The sequence below is a fragment of the Lynx rufus genome, unplaced genomic scaffold, assembly GCF_022079265.1.
Source record: "Lynx rufus isolate CCGP_SWC_20201006 ecotype Redwood Valley unplaced genomic scaffold, mLynRuf1.p SCAF_7, whole genome shotgun sequence".
NCBI lineage: Eukaryota > Metazoa > Chordata > Mammalia > Carnivora > Felidae > Lynx > Lynx rufus.
This window is the reverse complement of record NW_025814889.1, coordinates 40,834,291-40,856,962: the sequence shown is the minus strand read 5'-3', so window position 1 is coordinate 40,856,962 and position 22,672 is coordinate 40,834,291. Positions and strand designations below refer to the sequence as shown.

The 22,672-nt window shown below is 46.6% G+C and overlaps 1 protein-coding gene across 1 annotated transcript in view; it reads left to right on the top strand.

Annotated features, from left to right (window-relative positions):
- VWF (von Willebrand factor) overlaps nucleotides 1-22,672 on the top strand; it is a 137,639-nt gene that overhangs the window by 101,263 nt on the left and 13,704 nt on the right. Inside the window, exons 35-44 of the mRNA XM_047066718.1 lie at nucleotides 564-784; nucleotides 1,957-2,149; nucleotides 2,347-2,688; nucleotides 5,045-5,244; nucleotides 11,601-11,703; nucleotides 12,123-12,197; nucleotides 13,385-13,489; nucleotides 15,008-15,213; nucleotides 17,885-18,034; nucleotides 22,310-22,420. Coding sequence (XP_046922674.1) covers nucleotides 564-784; nucleotides 1,957-2,149; nucleotides 2,347-2,688; nucleotides 5,045-5,244; nucleotides 11,601-11,703; nucleotides 12,123-12,197; nucleotides 13,385-13,489; nucleotides 15,008-15,213; nucleotides 17,885-18,034; nucleotides 22,310-22,420 — 1,706 coding nt within the window. The remainder of the gene's footprint in view (nucleotides 1-563; nucleotides 785-1,956; nucleotides 2,150-2,346; nucleotides 2,689-5,044; nucleotides 5,245-11,600; nucleotides 11,704-12,122; nucleotides 12,198-13,384; nucleotides 13,490-15,007; nucleotides 15,214-17,884; nucleotides 18,035-22,309; nucleotides 22,421-22,672) is intronic.

The following is a 22,672-nucleotide window of genomic DNA, read 5'->3' as shown; positions in this document are numbered from 1 at the left end:
AATCATTTGTTTTGGCTTCAGAAATATTTCTCTCGTGTGATCATCTCTTAAGGGATCAAGTCAACATGGCCACTTGTACAATTAGAAACTTGGCAGCTGAGAGGACACATGTGTCTTTAGGTGAACTTTCTTTACAATGAGCTCATAAGCTCATGATACGCTCAGATCCTCATGATTTCAACAAGTCATAACAACCCTGAAACTTAACTTTGTTTCCTGAGCCAAAGCATCCCTGTAGAGGAGATCATTCACTTTACACATTAACATTTTTTGGAAGTATGGTTGTATAATTTTCCATGTTTTTTTTTTGTGATACTTGTCCTTCTAAACCTTCTCTAGAAAAATATTTAATGGCCAAGTGTTACTTAGCTAAGCCACTCTCTCTACCTCTCATAATTTCAGATTCCTAATCTGTAAAAAGGAGGAAGTTAGACTACATGACCTCAAAGGGCCCGTTCTGCGCTCAACTCTATTTATCTGTTTGCAACATGGTAACATCTGCCTCTTTGCATGTGTGGGAGTTTGGATAATGTCACATCCATCCTTTGCTCTCCCCTGTTCAGGTGTGTGCATGGGCAGCTCTACCCGGCACATTGTGACCTTTGATGGACAGAATTTCAAGCTGACTGGCAGCTGTTCCTATGTCCTCTTTCAAAACAAGGAGCAGGACCTGGAGGTGATTCTCCATAATGGTGCCTGCATCCCTGAGACGAGGCAGGCCTGCATGAAGTCCATTGAGGTGAAACATGACGGCCTCTCAGTTGAGCTCCACAGTGACATGCAGGTGAGAGGTGCTTTCTGTGGGTCCCATGCAAGGCAGCAACAGAACCCCCAAGAAGCCTCTGGTGGCACTTGGTTTTAGCTGGTGTGTCTGTTAGGGACACACCAGCTTCTGCCCCACCAGCAGAGCACCACCTTCTTAGGAGAAGCTTATTTTCATCTCCCTTGTGGCATGATTTCATGTTGTTCTGGGCCCAGATTTGGAAGAAAGGATCCATTTTAGGTAGCATTACATTACAAATCTAGTGCTGGTTTCTGGTGCTGGCAGAAAATTGGGAGAGACACCAGAGCTGTTTACCCAGCAGGCATGATGAGCCCAGTGCACAGGACCCGTGCGTTTTCCAAAGGAGAATATTTAGGATCTACATTAGGGCCTTTGAAAATATTTAGGGCCTGATCAAAACGTACGGCTCCAAAATTTGAGAGGAAAGCTGCAACACTGATAAAAATAAATGTTTGTTTACAAAAGGCTACATATGACAACTTCTTGTTCATTTAGAAATCACAAATATTTCATTATGTGAAAGTAACTTGTAGTAACCTTCTTCTCATTTTGTAAGAATTTCTGAATATGCACATTCATTGCTGAAAAATCATAGGTAGTCCTATATTAAATGAGTAGCTCAAGCCCAAAATTTTAAAATCAAAAGGATAAAAAGCCTTCCAAAACCTTTAACAGCAAAAATTATATTCACCCTGGGACTTTTAGTATGTTTGATATGATGTATAATGGGGCCTCCAAAGAGCTGGTGACCAAAAATACGCATACATACATACATACATACATACATACATACATACATAAATGGACTTAACATAGTCCTGTGAGATGCTCCTGGAGACACCGCCCTGATGAACTGACAAAAGGCAACTTTCTCAGTGTTTCTGGAAGGGGTTGCCCTTCCCTGTTAAATGTACACAGACTCAAGGCTGGCTTTAACCCCTGGGCTTTCAGGCCATCTGTATAGGATTGTAATGCTCTGTTCTCCCATCAAGCTCTGCAAAGCCCCTTCATCTTAGAAGAGCTGCTGTCAGATATCAGAGTTTGTGGATGACACTGGAGTTGAATGTGGCAGAAGCGTAGGGACTATCAGTAACCTCAGGAAGAAGCGAAGATGAAATTCTAAGATTCTTTATTGTGATGACCACTGATGAGTCATTTTCTTCTTTGGGCAGCTGACAGTGAATGGAAGACTGGTCTCTGTCCCATATGTGGGTGGGGACATAGAAGTCAATGTCTATGGCACCATCATGTATGAGATGAGATTCAACCATCTTGGCCACATCTTCACATTCACTCCACAAAACAATGAGTTCCAGCTGCAGCTCAGCCCCAAGACCTTTGCTTCGAAGATGTATGGTCTCTGTGGTGAGAACATTCTCCTGACTGTCCCCCCTTTGCATTTATAAACCTTCGCTCTAGTCTCGGGACTCTTGACTGCTTGTGCTTCTGGGTCCGGTTGGTTATAAGTTTCAGACGCTGGTGGGGATGGAGAATGGCCAGGTCTCTAGCATCAGTAGGTGGGCACCCAGGGCTAACAATCTTGTCTTTCCTCGTTTGTGTAGGGATCTGCGATGAGAACGGGGCCAATGACTTCATGCTGAGGGATGGCACGGTCACCACAGACTGGAAGGTGCTCATCCAGGAATGGACGGTACAGCAGCCAGGGAAGATGTGCCAGCCTGTTCCCGAGGAACAGTGTCCTGTCTCCAGCAGTTCCCACTGCCAACTCCTCCTCTCAGCCCTGTTTGCCGAATGCCACCAGCTCCTGGCACCAGCCACCTTTTACGCCATGTGCCAGCAGGACAGTTGCCACCAGGAGCAAGTGTGTGAGGCCATTGCCCTGTACGCCCACCTCTGTCGGACCAAAGGAGTCTGTGTTGACTGGAGGAGGAGTAATTTCTGTGGTGAGTCTCCACATGCGTCCTCCTGAAGTCGGGAAGACCAACTAATCATGGGCTTGCTCAACCTCTTGGAGCCTCAGATTCTTTTTCTGGGTGATAAAGATAAAAAATCCCTGCTTTTCCTATTATGTAGGATCCCATTTAGGATCAAATAAGATGGTAGATGTTTAAGTCATTTGAGTGCAGGATTTCTGTGCAAATGAAGGCATTTCTACAGTTCAGACAGATGTGACTTTAATGTATCAGGCACCTATAGGCATCAGCAAAGTACAGAATGACCAGCCATATTGAGTTTGAAATTCCACCAGGTTTAGCAAACGCTCACAGAGTAAGCCATGCCTGAGCAGGGTTTTGAAGTGTGAGTGGCTTTTGCCACTGAATATTAAGACATGTCTTAATAACAGATACCACGGGATTGCTAGTGTAGATACCTCCCCAAGTTCAGTTCCCCTACTTGGACTTGGCATTTATAATTTAACATGTGGGGGGTACCATGATGAATCAGATGCCTCAGGGGGTGCTGGAGTGACAAGAACACTGAACGTCAGCATCCTCAGTTACTGAATATGATCCCTGACTTTTTCTGGAGGGAAATCAATATATGCAAACATCTCAGAGTCTCGGAGTTTATTATCCTAGAGCTGTTACAGATCTCACCTGTGGCTGGAGGACTTGGGCACCCTAGTCCCAGCTCAGCAGGTGACCAGCTGTTCTCTATCTGGACCTTGCTTTCTGCATCTCAGAATAGGATCATGGGCCTAGACAATCCCTGGGTTCCTTCCAGCCCTGGTGTTCTGAGTCCATTAGGTGGTAGTGTCTCCTTTCAACCTGCCTATAGATCAAGGAGCAAATGATAGTTTCTGAGTTAGCCACAGTCCTTTTCTGCATACTAATTTCTTTGTCTACCCCTGGCTACTTATTGTGCATTCACAGGAAAATGCTTGGTGCTCTAAATCCTTAGACAGTCCTGCCCCCTGCCTTAGCACCATGAGAACATTAGGAAGGGGTTGAGCAGGGCCAGAGTTGGACAAGTGAATCATCTTGTAGCTTTTCTCCAGGCAACTCTTCATAGCTGTGGATTCCTTATTTAATTTAAGAGGATTTTTAAAGGAATAAATGCACCTATATTTAAAAGAAAGACCCATAAGACTTCCCAAGGATATACAGGCTAACATCATCAGTTAGGGCTAAGTTTGACTCAAGTAACAGACAAGGAAAATTCTGTCACACAACTGATCAGAGGGAGGTGGCTCCAGCTCTTTCTGGGTCTCAAACTGGGCTCTAGTTTTTTACTCTGTTCTCACTTGGGTGTGTTTTTTCCCTATGGTTAAAGATGGAGCTCTAGCTATCACATCCAGGTTCCAAATGGCAGCGTGAGGGAAGAAGGGAAAAAGGACAAAGGATATGGAGAGATGTCTTTTTAAAAAGATTCCTCCTGAAACCAATACTATACTATATGTTAACTAACTTGAATTTAAATAAAATCTTCGAAGAAAAAAAAAGGGAAAAAAAGATGTGGTATGTATATATATAATGGAATATTAGCCATCAAAAAAAATGAAATCTTGCCATTCGCAATGATGTGGATAGAGCTAGAGCATATTATGCTACGTGAAAGCAGTCAGAGAAAGACAAATACCATATGATTTCACTTACATGTGGAATTTATGAAACAAAATAGAAGAACATGGGAAGGGAAAAGAAAAAGAGGGAAGCAAACCATAACAGACTTAACTATAGAGAACAAACTGAGGGTTGCTGGAGGGGAGGTGGGTCGGGGGGGTGGTGGGCTAAATGGGTGATGGGCATTAAGGAGGGCGCTTGTTGATATGAGCCCTGGGTGTTATGTGTAAATGATGAATCACTAAATTCTAGTCCTGAAACCAATATTACATTATATGTTAGCTAACTACAATTTAAATAAAAATTTGAAACAAAAAAAGTTAAAAAAATAGAATAGAATAGGATAGAAAATAGAGCACATTCTATGCAGTATTCTGTGAAACTTACTTGATATCTATCTATTCCTGGTCTATGATGTAAAATGTATTTCTTACTATATTCATTGTCAAAAAAGTTTGAATGGTACTGAATTAAGTGATTCTCCTTGAAAAAAAAATCAGGACTTAGTGACATGACTACGTTAAGCTGCAAAGGAGGTCGGGGAATGTAGTCTTTATGCTGTGGTCGTGTGTCTAGCTTAAAGGTCTATTTCTATGGAAAATGGAGAGAATAAAAATGGGTAGAAATAGTCATTTCCACCCCAGCACATTTGTCAGATCATCAACCTCTTTGAATCAGCTGTGCCTCTGTTTCCCTGTTGGTGTGGGCTGAGTGTGACCTCATTCTCTGTTTGTAGCTATGTCATGCCCACCATCCCTGATGTATAACCACTGTGAGCGTGGCTGCCCCCGGCTCTGTGAGGGCAATACGAGCTCCTGTGGGGACCATCCCTCAGAAGGCTGCTTCTGCCCCCCACATCAAGTCCTGCTGGAAGGTAGCTGTGTCCCCGAGGAGGCCTGTACCCAGTGTGTCAGTGAGGATGGAGTCCGGCACCAGGTAGGAGCCCTGGCCTTTTACCTCCTGTGGGGCTGCTTCTGTCTCGGGTCAGTAGGGTGAAGTGTTCACCAGTGATTGTCCACACCACCCCCCAAACTGTGGCAGCAAGAGTCAACTCTTAAGGGGATCATTGAAGGATAGGGAAGCAGTTTGGCATAATGGCTTTGGAGCCAGATACATCTCGGTTCAAATCCTGGGTCTGTCATATAGCAGCTGTGTGAAAAACCCCCAGAGTATTAACAACATATTACTACAAGTACTCCTACTGTTATCGTCATTATATTCATGTAAAGGGAAAGCTATAGGAACCCAGAAGGGGATGGGGAGAGAATATTTTACATGGTGATGTCTGCTATTATGAAGATATATTGTATACCTTGCATTGTACTAAGCACTCTATATTCATTATCTCAGCATTATTTCAAGGTGTGTTTTGCAGGGTATTAACAGTTACCTGTGGTCAAGAGAGCTTAAAGAGCACTAGCTAAGTAGGTTTCTTTATTGTAGGACTCGGTAGAGCTTTTCATGCACTAATGTATAGTGCCAGTGGTTAGGAGGGATTTTGCTTCTCAAACTTATCTGACCATGGAACTTGTGTGTGTGGCCAAGTGAGCGAATGTGTGTCTGTGTGTGTATGGCATCCTCTTGGATCAGGGTTCCACAGAACACACTGGGATGTCTTACATCATCTTATAAAGACTTAACAAACATTTTAAGAGAAAACCAAGGCTTAAAGAGCTTATTTTGCCCATGGACACGGTTTGTAAATGATGGAGGTGAGAATTAGACTCAGTATTTAAAACTCTGGCTCCAAAGAGCGTGCTCTTTCCGATGTATGAAAACGCATTTTTGCTAGGTCTTCTTTGGGCTCATTTGCTTGGGAATTGAGTAATTGAGTAATTAATTGAGTAATTAATTCTTTTAGCCCCTTAGAATTTGTTGAGTCCATTTTGAAAGAATATTTACCAGAGTCTCCCCATCTTGGCCTGAGATGGCGGTCATGTCTTCAAAGGTGACAAAATGTACATTTGTAGTATCTGGGTAGTGTCTGTCTGTGCACATGTGAATGTGTGCAGTGGTCCTGTCCTTCATCTCTGATAGTGATACTACAGAGCATGGTACAGGGAGAACAGATCTGGCTTCCAGCAAAGGAGAGTGTATTCTCTGATCAGGGACTACACCCAAGATCTAACATCTCCATCATTACCAGGGAGGACTTTTATCACTGAGTGAACCAGCTGAGGTGACTTACTAGATTTAATCACAGCTCAGAGAACTCATGGTAGAGCTAGCTGACCAATCTAGAGAATGACAAAAACAATAATTTCAATAACTACACTATTCTCTCCCTGACATTGTAAGACAGGAAATGGACCATTTCCCTTGATTCTCCCCCAAACCCCATAGGGTCATTATTACATGTACCATTGAATAGGTGAGGACACTGAGGCTCAGATGGCATGAGGAGATTATGCTGGGATTCCTATCCACCACACTAGGTCATCCCATAATGTTCTAGCCCTGCCATTGATCCCCTTGGAACTGCGAGCTACACTTCGAGCTATGTTTTCAAGTATGCGTGCGATCATCCAGCTATTTATTACTGGATGGCTCTCATCTGCTCTGTTTTCTCACTGGGCTTTATCTGAGTGGACCCCATTTGTTCTCATCGTGAAGTAGATGAGTTAGGAGGGTGAAGATGGACCACTCATCCTGTATTGCTGTATTTGACCTTGCCGACTGAAGTAACTACCTGTATCATCTTACTCTCCAAAACAAGTAAATAAAACCTTACCTTGCTGTCCCTGATCTGCACAGCTCCTGGATGCCCTCCTGCTGGGTTCGAAGGTTACGAACCATTTATGTGTGGTGCCAGCACCCGGTGGTAGTTTCAGGCCAGATTTGCTGTTAGTGGTAAGGTACTCTCAGAGGGAGGCAGAAATGGGCCCTACCCTCTTCTTTGGCATTCTGTGATGAGAAGGAAGCTCAAGTTTGCAAAGCAGTTCTGGCTCTGTGACTGTCCTTATGCTGTAGGGTGTGGAGAGCTAGAAGCTTGTGAACTTTATCTTAGTGTCTCCACCCACCCCCTCTGACTCTATTTCTCCTCACTGGTCCCCTCACCTTCTGCCCAACACATTGGAATATGCATTTGAGTTGTGTGAAGAATGCTTCCAAATAGTGCAATATTTTGGACACAGAAACAGTCTCTCAAATATATTTCAGAACCAAGGGACATTAAAATTAGTTAATCAAAAACTATGAAGGGAACAAAGCCAGTTTCAGTTTATTTCAGAAAATACAGTTTAAATGGATGAAAACAAATATCTTATCAGGCTCCTTGCAATTTCCATTTTTCCATGGAAAGCAGGGAAAGAATAAAAATCTAACATGAAGGACATTTCCATGAAATGAAATTTCTTTAACAGAAAAATAAAGCCTAGACAACTTTTCTTCAGGGAAATAATCCAGGGTGTAAATCTCTGGTGGTAACTTCGGAAGGGCAAAATATTTACCAGTTTCCATAGCTCTTGTTTATTTTACAAAACGCAGTGTAAACACGTGAGCCTTTGTGGCCGGCTCAGAGGGGATCCAGGGCCTAGCACCAGCTGTCCCTCTGTGGTTGGGGGCTGTGCGGGGCAGCAAGGACTGCCTCCATCGCCCCGGACGGAGCTCCTGGAGCCTGCGTTTCCCCCCTGGTCTCCGCCGTTCCGTGGCAGCCCAGTGCTTACATTTTACCTGCATCTCCTCTCAGGTCCTTGGCTGTGGTGGATGGTGCATGGTGACTTGCTGTGTCCCTTCTCTGACCTGGGGCTTTGAAGACTTGAGTTTTCTCTTACCAGCTGGCTCACATGCCTGTTCTCTCCTGGAAATAGTCACGCCCCACCCTGGAACCCTGTCGGTGAGACAGGACTGGCTGGAGTTGGCCTGTCCTGGTGCAAGAGTGCCCCCTGGTGCCGTGTTTGCTGCATAACCGGACAGGTTGGGCAGCTGCGGGGGCTGCTGGTGCTTTTAGTTAAGCATTAGCCAGAAAGATCTTTTTCAGGAGCCATAGACTCTGTCCCCTGCCTCCAGCACGCCTCATTAAAGCTTCCTGGGGAAATGAAAATCTCTGGAAAAGGAGGTTTAACACCTGATTTTGGTCATCTATTTTGGTGTTGTCCACTCTCAGGATCATGGGAAAGTTGTATTATTTATTCTTGACTTTAGATATCTAAAGTTCACATTTAAAAAGAGGAGGGGCGCCTGGGTGGCTCAGTTGGTTAGGTGTCCGACTTTGGCTCAGGTGATGATTTTGTGGTTTGTGAGTTTGAGCCCCACATGAGGCTCTGTGCTGACAGCTCAGAGCCTGGAGACTGCTTCGGATTCTGTGTCTCCCTCTCTCTCTTTCTCTGCCCTTCTCCTGCTTGCACTCTGTCTCTCTCTCTAAAAAATAAATAAACTTAAAAAAACTATAAAAAAATTAAAAAAAATAAGGGGGAAAAACCCCAAGACATATAAAAAATATGATCCTCTCCTTTCTTCTTTCATCACCTGTGCCATTTAAATGTGTAAACATAGATCCCTTGATTTGCCATTTTCTTTGCATCCCTGTGAGTGCAAAAAGCAGGAAAGAGGCAGAACAGAGAGAGAGGCCTAGGGAGATGTGAGAGGTCCCCCTCCTCCTTCCATTCCCAGGCCTCTGAGGCCAGCACCCTGTGCCTCCTGGGACCTTCCCAGCCCCTAGGAGAGCCCTGGTTTCCTGTGCTAGTCCCTCCCTTTTCCATCCTGCTCACTGTCACCAGGGCTGTTCATATTTGACACTCTTCTCTTTGAGGCGGGGTCCTGCTCAACAGAGCTTCCGGGCTGCAGTTATCCTCCAAGTTAAACACAGCCCCCTGGAGCCGACAGTGAAGGCCTCTACGGTTGTCTGGTGACTGCAAGGACGTTCTGTCTTCTGTTCCCACCTGGAATCCCTTTTCCTTTTCTCTGCCTGGGTCCTTCCCACTCAGCACAGGTGCATCTTTGTGGGGCCTTCCTGGAGCACCCCAGCATCTGTGAACATTTCTTTTGCACTGCTGTGGCTCTTCTATTTCTCATTTTTTTTTCTATTTCTCATTTTTAAAAGCAGCTTTATTGAGGTATAGTTTACATGCAGTCAACAGTACCTATGTAAAGTGTACAATTTGATGAGTTTTGATGTATGCACACACCCATCACCCCAATCAAGATAATCAACATTGCCATCAGCCCCAAAAGTTTCCTTATGCCTCTTTTTAATACATCCCCAACCCCCATCTCCCACCCCCACGCAGCCACTGCTCTGCTTTCTGTCACTATAGATTCGTTTACATTTTCTGGAATTTTCCATAAATGGAATCATGCAAGGGGTGCTCCTTTTTTGCCTGTCTTCTTTCACTCAGCATGATACCTTGGAGATCCATCCATGTTGCATGTTTCCATAGTTTGTTTCCATGGCTGAGTCACATGCCATGCTGTGAATGTATCACAGTTCTTTTATCTCATTCAACTTTTCATCGGTGAGTCTTATTTCCTCAATTTGAGTGTCAGCCATTTGAGGCTGGGAGCGTGTGCGTATTTGGTCCCCACCACTCCTGCAGCGCCCCCCGGCAGTGTGACCTGCCCATGGCAGGCAGTGTGATTACCAAAGAGAGAGGCAGCTGTAGTTAGTACAGAAAGCATGTGGTGTCTGGGGCCAGAATGCCAGGTTCAAATCCTGGGATGTAGCACCTGGTCAAGTTCCTTGTCTGTGTCTCCATTTCATCGTTTGTAAGTGTAGATAATGCCAGTACTTACCTGATAGGGGTATTGTAAGGAATATAAAGTGAATAAATGTTAAGTTCTTAGAAAGATATCTTGAACCTATTTAATGCTAGTTCTTGGTGGGAGGCAGTAGAGCATGGTGTTAAAAAGATGGGTTCTGGGTTCAAATCCAAGCTCTGCAGCTGTGATGGTGTGATCCTAAGCAGGTGCCAGCTTTCTCCTTTGACAAGTGGGGATGGTAAAAATATCCTCACTAGAGGGCTGCAGTGAGGATTAAATGAGGCATTTATAGGAGCGCCTGGGTGACTCAGTCGATGTCTGACTCTTGGTTTCGGCTCAGGTCATCATCTCACGGTTCGTGAGTTCTAGCCCCACATCAGGCTCTGCACTGACAGCGTGAAGCCTGCTTGGGATTCTCTCTGTCTCCCTCTCTCTCTGCCCCTCCCCGCTCACGCTGTTCCTGTCTCTTTCAAAATAAATAAACTTAACAAAATAAATAAAAACATTAAAAAATAAAAAAAAAATAAGTCATTTATATAAAGTACATAAAACCATGGTACATAGCATATGCTCTTTAGATGTTGGCTGTTATTACTTACTGAGTGAAGGGAAGGTGTTAAGGGTCACAGGTAAGAGGGTTACTCCTGGAGGAGGACCGGCAGCTTGGGGGAAGGGTGTTTTCCTTGAAGACCTCTGATCTCCCTTCTTCTCGGCTGACTGATTGCTGGCCATGGAAGCAGATGGAATAAATAAAACCTTCTTGACCTGGGAATTTGTTAGAGGTCTTTGAGCTACTGGATAAGAGTGTGTTAATTCAGGGGCAGGTAATTTAAGGTGAATTTCATTTTAACTCTGAATGTGACTCACTGGCTGAGTGTAGAGGGATGCCTGCTCCCGGCTCTGTGGTCCGGTCCCTGTCCGTGCTGGTCACAGTCTGCCCTGCCATAGCCGTCCTGTGAGGAGGCCTGAGTGCCCTCCCTTTCGTGGGTGGGAAACTGGCCCGGGGAGCAAGGCCCACGTAGTTCAGGTCTCCCTGACCTCACAGCCCTCCTGCAGTGGGGCCGCCTGCCAACTCTGGGAAAGCTGCTTCACAGGCTGCGGGAACCCTCATCTGAGAGACTGCCCTCTGGTCTCAGCCACTCCCAGTCCCAACGGCATGACGAGTCTCAGAGTCTTGCTGCCCTCCCCTCTGCTCTTCCTGCCCCGTCCATGTCTTGTCAACTCCACAAGTAAATGGAGTCTGTTTCTCAAGCTACACCCCAACTCTGGCTGGGGAAATGGCCAGCCGCGTGGCACGGGAATCCTCATCTTCTCACCTTGCTTAGTTTTAGCGCAGCCGCCGGAGATGGCCGCACTGGAGGGTTTTCTGCAGTCTGTAGTTCGTCATCCCCGGAGTTTGTGCGGTGGCAGGGACCGCCTCTCCCAGAGCCTCATACTGCCTTTCAGCCTGTGTGTGTTCAACTGTGCGGAGGCCGGGCTCAGGCACTGCCCTCTGAGGGGAGACCGAGCCAGAGGTGGGGGGACCGATTTCTATGGCCTCCGAGGCCTTGTGCCCCCAGTGTCCTGGGCCCTCCCTGAACCGTGTTTTCCTTCAGTTCCTGGAAACCTGGGTCCCATCCCACCAGCCCTGCCAGATCTGCATGTGCCTCAGTGGGCGGAAGGTCAACTGTACGACACAGCCCTGCCCCACCGCCAGAGGTGAGCTCCCCACTCCCGGCTGCTCTTGGAGGAAGGACTCCCTTGGGCCATAGCCACCTGTCTGCAAACCTGGTGGGCCAGATACAAACATCCATTTCCTCACCCTGCCCCACACTTCTTTACCTCACTGGGCTCAGGGTCCCCTTTTCTGTACCTGGAGTAGATATGCTCAGAGGTTAACCCTGCCCCCCTGGCCCCACCTTGGCCTTCAGATGCAGAGTCTCCTGGAAGGCACATTTGAGGGGGCCACCAGGACACCCTGGGGAGACTCATTTGTCCGAGGCCCCTTGGCCTGATTCCTGGTGGGCCTCCCATGCAGGGCCTGTGCTGGTTTTCAGGGGACGGGAGTCTGTGACTTTTTGCAGGCTGCAGGCTGCAACATTATTGGTTTCTCTGACCTCTGTGACATTCTCTCTCAGCTCCCACATGCGGCCCCTGTGAAGTGGCCCGCCTCCGCCAGAGTGCAGAGCAGTGCTGCCCGGAGTATGAGTGTGGTATGTGCCCGGCCCCAGGGGACCCTCCCAGCAGGTGCCGAAAGGCGCGTGTGCGCTCAGGCACAGGGTACTCGAAAGGAGGTGGATGAGGGGTGATTGGATTTTCCAAAAAGTGGCAAAAGTAACTTCTGGAAGGTAGCTTCCTGGGAAAATTCTGCAGTGAATTATTAAATGTGAAGTTTGAAAGCATTAAAAAAAAGAATGGAGTCATCACTGGCGGGGGGCGGTGCAGAGATTTACTGAAGAAAAAGCCATGCCAAAGTAACCCATTTGCCTTTTAATAACATTCTGAGGATACTAGACACAGAAGGCCACCCACAGGGCACCTTGATTTCAGCAAGTTATTCGTCAAAGGGTTTCATTATAGGCTTGCAAACTGCATGGTGAGTAATGGGCTGAATAAATAGTGTAATGAAACGAATCCAGAGCTGATGGAATTATGGTTAACATGACAGGAAATCTCCAGTGCCCCGCCGCTGTCCTGTCCAATGTGTTTATTAATTGTACGGATGAAGACATAAAGTACAGGCGTGTCAAATGTGCAGTGGTGCAGATCTTTGAGGGAGAGCAAACAGAACAAGAGAGAGCCCAGGGATCTAAAAAAGAATGAAATAATCTGAGACATTTATTTATGCTGATGAAATTTATCAGGCATAAATAGAAGTCCTACGTGGAGGGAGACATGTCTTGAGAAAACTTTGTGTCGTAAAATAGGTCTTAGAATATTAACAGGAGAGAGAACTGGGGCCTCATTTAGTTCAAGCCCCTCATTTTATGGATGTTATTAAGCTTCTATGATGTGCCAGACACTTTGCCTTTGCTATTTCATGATATCTTGAGACTGACCCTGGATGGTAGACTTCCCACCTTGCAGAAGACCAGACAAAGCCCAGAGGGTTTGAGAGGGCTTGACTGAGATCAGGAAGCCCCAGCAGTGACAAGAGGAATCAACATGAGCTTATAATATGACTCTAGATCTGTCTGTCTGTCTATCTCTTCCCCCCTTCTCTATCGCCACCTATACCTCCTCCTTCTCCTCTTCCTCCTTCTCCTCCTCCTCCTTGTCCTCATCCTCCTCCTGCACCCAAAGCAGTAGAAGTCTGTAGGAATAGAAATGTCAGGTGCCACTCACAATAGTGAGTGACCTTGCTGACTTCTGAGTGGGCATCTCTCTTTCCTGGCCTCAGTGTGTGACCTGTCGAGCTGTGATGTGCCACTGGTGCCTCCCTGTGAAGGTGGCCTCCAGATGACCCTGACCAATCCCGGCGAGTGCAGACCCAACTTCACATGTGGTAAAGCCTCTGCAGATGACGAGGGGGTGGTGCGGCCACTCTCCCCTGGCCAGGGGAAGGCGTCCTGTACTCCAGTTCATTGAGTCTGGGCTTCAGGTACATCTGGAGTGGAGGGGTTAAGGTCACACCAGGATCGAATCTCCCCAGCCGTGTGCTGCTTGCAGGTGAACCGGATGTGGGCACAGCAACAGGCACCTCCCTCTTGGGCTGCATGAAGACAGTTGGGCAGATGGAGAGGCCTCCAGATTCAATCTTTACTCACTCCCATTCTCCCAGACACCCCTAAGGGTTGGGAACGTCCCTTGGTTTGTCCTTACCACTGGATCTTCTTCCCAAACAAATTCATTCATCCCCTCTTGTATGTTTATCCACAGAGTTGGACTAAACCAAGGCATGTTAAGGAACAGAATTCCATATTTAGTCTGTGAGAATACCCACTTTATGTCCAGAGGAGTTCCTGTCCCCTTGTTTTAGAATCTTACTTGAGCTCCTGGATGTAAGGCCTGGAGGGAGGGAGGAGACCTCATCCTATGTGAAGGAAGTTGGAAAGACGCAGAGGACACAGGGATGGGATTGGGATTTATAAAATGACACTGTGGATTTGACAGGATTGCTAGCATTTTTTTGTTCAACATTGTTGGAGGACCCGAAACTGCAGGGTACTGTTCTAGGTATGGAGGTGGGGAATGGGTCACATAAGCTACCAGCACATAAGAATGTTGGGGTGCCCAGGTGGCTCAGTCGGTTAAGCGTCCCAACTCTCAATTTTGGCTAGGGTCATGATCTCATGGTTCATGAGATCAAGGCCTGCGTTGGGCTCTGTGCTGATAGCATGGAACCTTCTTGGGATTCTCTCTCCCTCTCTCTCTGCCCCCCTCTCAAAAATGAATAAACATTAAAAAAAAAAAAGAATGCTTACCAGTGCATGGTGTGCCCACGCCTGTCTGGGTCTTGGAGACTCAATGTCTGCTGTCTCTGAGAATCAAAAGCTGGAAGGACCCTACTTCTTTTTTTTTTTTTTTTTCAACGTTTATTTATTTTTGGGACAGAGAGAGACAGAGCATGAACGGGGGAGGGGCAGAGAGAGAGGGAGACACAGAATCGGAAACAGGCTCCAGGCTCTGAGCCATCAGCCCAGAGCCTGACGCGGGGCTCAAACTCACGGACCACGAGATTGTGACCTGGCTGAAGTCGGACGCTTAACCAACTGCGCCACCCAGGCGCCCCGGACCCTACTTCTTTATGGAGTGGAGACCAAGCAGCCTTTACTTCTCCTCCATTAGAATTCCTAGCTTCACATTTCTCCTTTTGATTAATGTTCCTATTTTTTCTGCAGACTAACTGCTTTTTGGTATGATTGAACATCTTATAGCCCCTGGGCTGGGATTTAGTTTCTGATTTAATTTTGTGGGTCTGGAGTTCCCTGGGATCTTCTGTCATAGCTCAAATACTTAGGACCCCTGGCTATGTGCACTGCCCTGTGTGGGACTGGAGCCTCACCTTGTGCCCATCACTCAGCCTGCAGGAAGGACGAGTGCAGAAGGGAGTCCCCGCCCTCTTGTCCCCCACACCGGACGCCGACCCTTCGGAAGACCCAGTGCTGTGATGAGTATGAGTGTGCTTGCAGCTGCGTCAATTCCACGGTGAGCTGCCCACTGGGGTACCTGGCCTCCACTGTCACCAACGACTGTGGCTGCACCACGACAACCTGCTTCCCTGACAAGGTAGGGGCCACTGAGTTCTGGCTGGGAAGATGGCCAAACACTTGTTCCTTAGGAAACGTTTGCCTACCTGAGCCTCCTTTCCTGCCCAAACTGAGCACTTTAATAGTGGGGAGCTGCCAGCATTGCATCACAGTCTAAACGGACATTTAATTAGTTTGGGAGATATTTATAGAGAACCTAGAATGTTCTCAGCATGACGAGGTGCTAAGGTTACAAGCAAGGTATAGGACATGGACCCTATCTTTAAAGAGCTTATTTTATAGGTTAGCTAAGGAAATAATATGATTGCATGAATTATTTAGGGACTAGGTATAATTTACTTATTTGTTAATTGCTATCAATTCATTCATGTGACCATCCGTCTACCAGTCTTTCCTTCCTTCCTCCCTCCTTTCCTCTCTTCACTCCCTCCCTTCACTCCCTCCCTCCATCCATCCATCTATCCTTCCATCTATCCATCCATCTATCCATCGATCTATCCATCCATCTATCCATCTATCCTTCCTTCCTTCCTTCCTTCCTTCCTTCCTTCTATCCATCTTTCCATCCATCCTTCCATCCATCCTTCCATCCATCCTTCCATCCATCCATCCATCCATCCATCCATCCATCCATCCTTCCATCCTTCCATCCTTCCATCCATTCTTCCATCCTTCCATCCATCCATCCATCCATCCATCCATCCATCCATCCATCCAATATTTACCGAGCAACAACTATGTTCTATCAAAGCTGGTGCTTTGTTAGGTGTTATGGGAGAAATGTAAGACTCTCTTATGATCTCTTATGATCTTGCTAGCATATGGGAGACAACAGTCCAGAAATGGAATACAATAAAGTGTCAAGGGATGGTACAGCTATTAAATGCAAATGGCAGTATTATGGGGACAGATCCACCAAGATGAGCTATCATGAGCCAGAATTGTCACAGGGAGACCTGGGCATAGTTGCAGTGGCTGGATTACTAAGGGCGAGTCCCAGAATGAATGCCAGAGAGAGGCCTCGATTATCTTTCCCTGGATGCTTCCTGCTTGCAGGGTGTCATTGCCTCCAGACTTTTTGGTGAATAGAGCGTGGAAATGTATTTTTAAAGAGGATGAAACTCATGCATTCATTATGATATTTTGGATTCCAATTCTATTCTAAGGTTTTACTTAACTTCTTCGATTTATACTTGTACCACTTCTAAGTTGCGGTTTCCTAGCATGATTAACATAATTACTTATTTGCTTTCTGTTACAATATGCCTATAATAATCTCAAAAATAACAATGCCAATATTACTGCTAACACGTTCTTTATCATAGGAATATAGCCCATCAGGGATATATGGTCAGAATACTGGGTTTTAAAGTTATTTGAAATAATTATTTCCCTTGTGTGATTTTCCCACTGCTCTAGTGGAAATATCTAGTTAATCAGATATTTCAGCGTGTTTTCCATTTTTAGGGGTTGCATTTACTTTTTTTTTTTTAACATTTATTTATTTTTGAGACAGAGAGAGAGGCAGACACAGAATCTGAAACAGGCTCCAGGCTCTGAGCTGTCGGCACAGAGCCCGATGCGGGGCTCGAACTCATGGACCTTGAGATCATGACCTGAGCCGAAGTCAGACGCTTAACTGACCAAGCCACCCAGGCGCCCCTGCATTTACTTCCTTTTTGGTTTGCTATTTTGTTATATGAAATACCATGGCAGAGTAACATATTTACTAATAATGCTGTAACAAATAGCTTTGAGCACCTGTCATTTTGTTTTTTGGGCATTGCATCTTTTGAGATAGATTCCTGGAAGTGAATTTTTGGGTGGTAACATTTTCCAGTAGGCTTATTGATAGAAGAATCAGGGGTTCCATTCCGCAAGTTCATTATACAGAAGCTGGAAGACAGAGTAGCTAAAGGACAAGGGCTTATAAATACTTGTACGGCTATGATATGAATGAGGGTGGAGACCTGTTCATGGCTTCAAAGGGAAGACTTGGGATTAATGTCAAAACTGTCATTAAGTGTCATGATTCCTTAGCGCCTCATTCCTACAGAGTAAAGTCTGAGTACTGTGTAGCATGTACATCCCAGGTTTTACATATTCTGATCTCAATCTACCTTTGTAATTTCATTTCCCACATCCCTTCTGTAGCCTATAGTTCTTCTGAGCAGGATCCCTCGTCTCTCAAATGTATTCCCATTCTCTGTGCCTCCTTGTTATGTGCGGGCCTCAAGGGAATACCCATTCATAGCCTCCACTCACCTCCAGTCCACTCCTGATGGGAACAGAGGGCTATGTGTGGATGGGTGCTAAGTCCAGCGACTTTACTGGGTCTGAGGATTAGGGAACAGTTTTCTGCGCGACATAGGAAGGAATTAAATGCAGTTAAGGCAGTGATAAAACTGGATTAAGGCAGCCAGTTAGTTATTTCTGAGCCTGTGGTCCAAGAAGGACCCACCAGGGGCCCCTCCCAGGGTATGCCAGCCATGGCTCTCTAAGGCTGGTGGGCAGGGAAGGGAAGAGGAAACATACTTGATAAACATCCCTCCAGGTGGGCAGAGACCATGTTGGCTTTATATATTGCTGTTTTCAGCACCTACGGCACCTTCCAACACATAGCAGGTGCTTACTAACCTCTTGTTTGAACGAATGGAACGAGCTTGCTCACAGAAGCCTTGTGTCTGCAGGTGTGTGTCCACCGAGGCACCATCTACCCTGTGGGCCAGTTCTGGGAGGAGGGCTGTGACGTGTGCACCTGCACCGACATGGAAGATGCTGTGATGGGTCTGCGCGTGGCCCAGTGCTCCCAGAAGCCCTGTGAGGACAACTGCCGGTCGGTAAGGGGCGCAGAGGGGCTGGGCATTGCCAGGAGCAATCAGGGTGAGAGGTAGGGGCGGGGGGATCCCAGAAAGGAGCAAGAAAGCCCCTTTACTAATTGGACAGAGGACCCAATTCATAGGCTGAGCTGAGCCCATCAGTTTTCTTCCTGAGAAGTTAATCTATGGAAAACAAAGACTGAATAAGTCAGATTAGACAGGGATGAACCCCGGACCTGCAGAGCCGTGTTGAGCTGCAGCCAGACTCAATAAAGACACGTGCAATCAAAATTTATGAGAAAGCAAAACTTCCTCCCAGAGGCAGCCTGTGGGCAATGAGGAGCTGGAACCGATGGGCAGAGAGAAGCAGAGATGGGGGCTCATGGGACAAATGGAGAGAAACACTGTATGACCACTGTGCCCCTTGCATCTCCTGCATTTCATTTCTGAGAGATTCCCTGCCTTTCCCATAAACCTGCTTTCATTTTAGCTAGCTTGAGTGGCTTCTGTTCTTTGCAGTCAAAAACCCCTGCTGATACACAAAACATATTGGGTGCTGGTTTTATTAAAATGACCTCTAAGCAGCACTCTCTTACTTTACTTTAAAAAAAATTTTATTTTATTTTCAAGAGCAAGAGAGACAGAGCACGAGCAAGGGAGGGCAGAGAGAGAGAGGGAGACACAGAATCCGAAGCAGGCTCCAGGCTCTGAGATCATCTGCATAGAGCCCGACGCAGGGCCTGAAGATCATGACCTGAGCCAAAGTCGGACGCTCAACCGACTGAGCCACCCAGGCGCCCCAGCAGCACTCTCTTGCAAGTTGTTTCCATCCCCTTTCATGGCCTGTGGGAGGAGATGGAGACTGATGGGTTTCCAAAACTTAGCGTTCCCAGTAGACACACCTGGATACCACCGCATCATCCTCTCCCAAGGGTGCCTCGCAACTCCGCTCCTCCTCAGTACCAGCAAGGCAGGTAGAGGCAGACAGACTGAGGAGACTCTCCCACTTTGGGATTCGCACTTGGGTCCTCCCTTCCATCATCAAACCACCCACTTCCAAACCAGCATCAAGAGCATTAGCCTCATTGCTGTCGTGAAGACAAGCACAGGATATATGCACTTGTCTGCTTTTTTGTCATCATCGTCTCCAGATAACATTAAAGGAATGATGATGATGATGATGATGATAATGGCCCTAAACCAGAATTTTACCCACAATTCTCCCTGCACAACCATTGCTCCCTTTTTTCTAGGGTCTGACCAGTCTTAACTGGCAAGAATAGAGTGCCCCACAACACACAGCAGCCTTAGGGGCCGGCTACTGCAAGAAGAATTAAAAACTGAATTGGGACAGCAGTGATCATGTTTTCTGTACTGCAAATTATAAATGTGGTCTGAAAAATCAGCAATCTGTGTAGACACATTATGGGACAATGAAACTGGGAGCACCTCCAGAATCAGACTAAATTGTGGCTTTAGGAGCTGTGTTCTGAGGGACTAAATACAATGCATTATATTTTATTTGTCTTCATGATTCTCCTCCAGAAGGAAGAAGAGGTAGGGTTGTTCTTCCCACTTGCCAGATAGGAAGCAGGGGGCTAGTACAAGGAATGAAGTTGCGGGTAGTTTACAGCCCTTTGAAGCCAGTAGGGTGTCCTGACTCCTGGCCCGCGGCACTTGTTAGGCTAGTATCTTGGCAACACCAGCAATGCAAGAGCCAGTTCGATCCAGCAAAGAGACAAAAGCACCAGAGCTCCAGGCCTCCCACCTCCCATTTTAGCTATGGCAATTGTGCTTCAAGGGTTAGGCTGTTAGGGGTGCCTGCCTGGGTGGCTCAGTCAGTTAAACATCCAGCTCTTGATTTTGGCTCTGGTCATAATCTCAGGGTTTGTGAGTTTGAGCCCAATGTCAGGCTCGTGCGCTCGCGAGCGCGCGCGCTCTCTCTCTTTCTCTCTCTCTCAAAATAAATAAATAAAAACTTAAAAAGAAAGGATTGGGATGCTAAATAAATTGGGAATTTATTTTCAGGGACATATCTGTCTTCAGATTGGGTGGATAGTAGATGCACTTAATTCCATTCTTTTTTTTTTTTTTAATTTAAATTCAAGTCAGTTAACATACAGTGTAGTCTTGGTGTCGGGAGTAGAACCCAGTGATTCATCTCTTACATATGATACCCAGTGCTTGTCCCCAAAAGTGCCCTTCTTAGTGCCCATTACCCAGAAAACAAATAACCAGTGAAGAAATGGGCAGAAGACATGAATAGACATTTTTCCAAAGAAGACATCCAGATACACATGAAAAGATACTCGACATCACTCATCATCAGGGAGATACAAATCAAAACCACAAAGAGATACCGCCTGACACCTGTCAGAATGGCTAACATTAACAACTCAGGAAACAACAGATGTTGGCGAGGATGCAGAGAAAGGGGAACTTTTGCACTGATGGTGGGAATGCTAACTGGTGCAGCCATTTGGAAAACAGTATGGAGGTTCCTCAAAAAATTAGTTCCATTCTTTTTTTATACTTTAAAAAAATGTTTATTTTTGAGTGAGAGAGACGAGCATGAGTGGGGGAGGGGCAGAGAGAGAGAGAGAGAGAGAGAGAGGAGACACAGAATTCAAAGCAGGCTCCAGGCTGTCGGCACAGAGCCCAACATGGGGCCCAAACCCACCAACTATGAGATCATGACCGGAGCCAAAGCCACCCAGGTGCCCCAAATTAGTTTCATTCTTAGTTGGGGAACCAGTGCAAACAGGCTGGAGAAGAGTAAGAAGAAGGGTGTGAGATGTACCTTTTGAGCAGATATAAGCCATAGGATTCGGAGGAGTATGGGAAAAGGAGAGATGACATATATAGGCTGAACCCCAGTTGCTCAGCAAGAAATGGGGATGTTGGAGGTGTGGTGGGAATCTTAGAAAGATGGCAGCCAGGAAATTTGGTGGCATGGTGCAAGAAATGGGTGGGGTTTTGAGAACAAGGCCTCTGGTCTGGGAGTCAGCCAACATACTGATGACCACGTTTGCAGGTGAGGAGGGCAGCAGCAAACAGGAAGATTATGCAAATCCACATGACTCAGCACTCTGAGGGAGGCACACAAGAGTGACTCGAGTCCCTAAAGGGATTAATGACTGTCTTCTGTGCTCCCTTGAGGCTTTGTTTCTTTCACAGCACTTTGTGTATTCTGCTTGTAGTGGACGGTGTCTAGATTGTATTGCCCTAATTTGTTGGCTCCTCCAGAGTATCTAGTACGTCATAGATGCCCCATGAACGTCTAGAATCCCAGCTGATATAGGACTGGGGACAGCTCCGTGGGCACTGCTATGACGCAGGTGGGGATGTAAGTAGGTCCTGTGCAGATGGTATAAAGTTGAGCCAAGTCTCTGGAGTGCCCGAGTTCCCCCAGAGAGAGGCACCGGCGTTGTGTGCATCTTCTGACTTGGCCCTGCTCATCATGAGTGTGCCTGTGGAGCAGAGCAGGCTGGGCATCCACACCCACCCTGGACAGCTGCCGTCATTCCTTGTCTTTCAAGGACAGAGCTCCAAAATGAAGCGTGGTCCTGGGTTCTCTTTCCTTGGCTCCCGGGACAAACACACGTATCAGTGATTTGCCTGTTCTTTGTATATGGCTTTGGAGTTTCAGAAGATTTCAGCCCAAGTTCCTAACGCTTTGGCCATTAAGATGTGCTGGCAGACTGCAGGACACTGGTCTCCCTGGAGAGACACTGGTCTCTCCTTTCTGGGAAAGGTCAATCTGTGCACTTTCTTATCTTACTGGGCCCCATAAGCCGCTAGGTAATATCAAGCAATGGCCAGGGGAAACCCAACTCTGTATGTTGGTGAGAGCTCTTGGGATCAATGTGCTCGTCTTGTATAGGTAATTATCTCTGTTACAGCGGAGACTAGATCCCAGGCATCCTGACCATTCCCTCCAGTAAATGAGGGGCCCTGGAGTTGGCCATGATAAAGATCAGGCCAGGTGGCTGCTGCTGAGTGGATTTTGGACTATCTTTAATACTCCTGTGGACTGCATCTTGGTTTGAAATTGGAAGCTTTCAGAGGGCATGGTTATGTATCTTCAGCTGGTATAAGACCTAGCTTAGTAACTCAGTGGTTGGTGCCTCTTACCCACTTCTTGGCATGATCCTGAGGCTGTGGATGACAGAGATGAATATGTTCACTCCAACTGGTCTGTAAATCCCAGGGCTCAGTGCACATACAGAGGAGATAAGAGCACCTGTGTTTTTGCTGCTGGGCTGTCCTTACTCGCTGTTCTTTGTATTTTTCCAGGGCTTCACTTATGTCCTCCATGAAGACGAGTGCTGTGGAAGGTGTTTGCCAACTGCCTGTGAAGTGGTGACTGGTTCACTGCGGGGGGACTCCCAGTCTCACTGGAGGAATGTAGGTCTGGGGCCCAGGCTGGTAGTGCCTTACCAGCTTGGTTGTCCATTCTGTGGTCCGGTGCTGAATTCTCCGCCTTTTGGTTTTCCCATAGGGAGTTGCATCTAGCTGTGGTATTATCCAGATGTTGGCTGGGATTACTTTCCCCTTAGGAATAGTTGAGATTGCCTTAGACTTCCCATTTGGTGGATTTGGGGAGAGGCCCAGTTCCTTCCCTAAGAGTTCTGTGAACTCCTCGGGGATTCGTGTCCT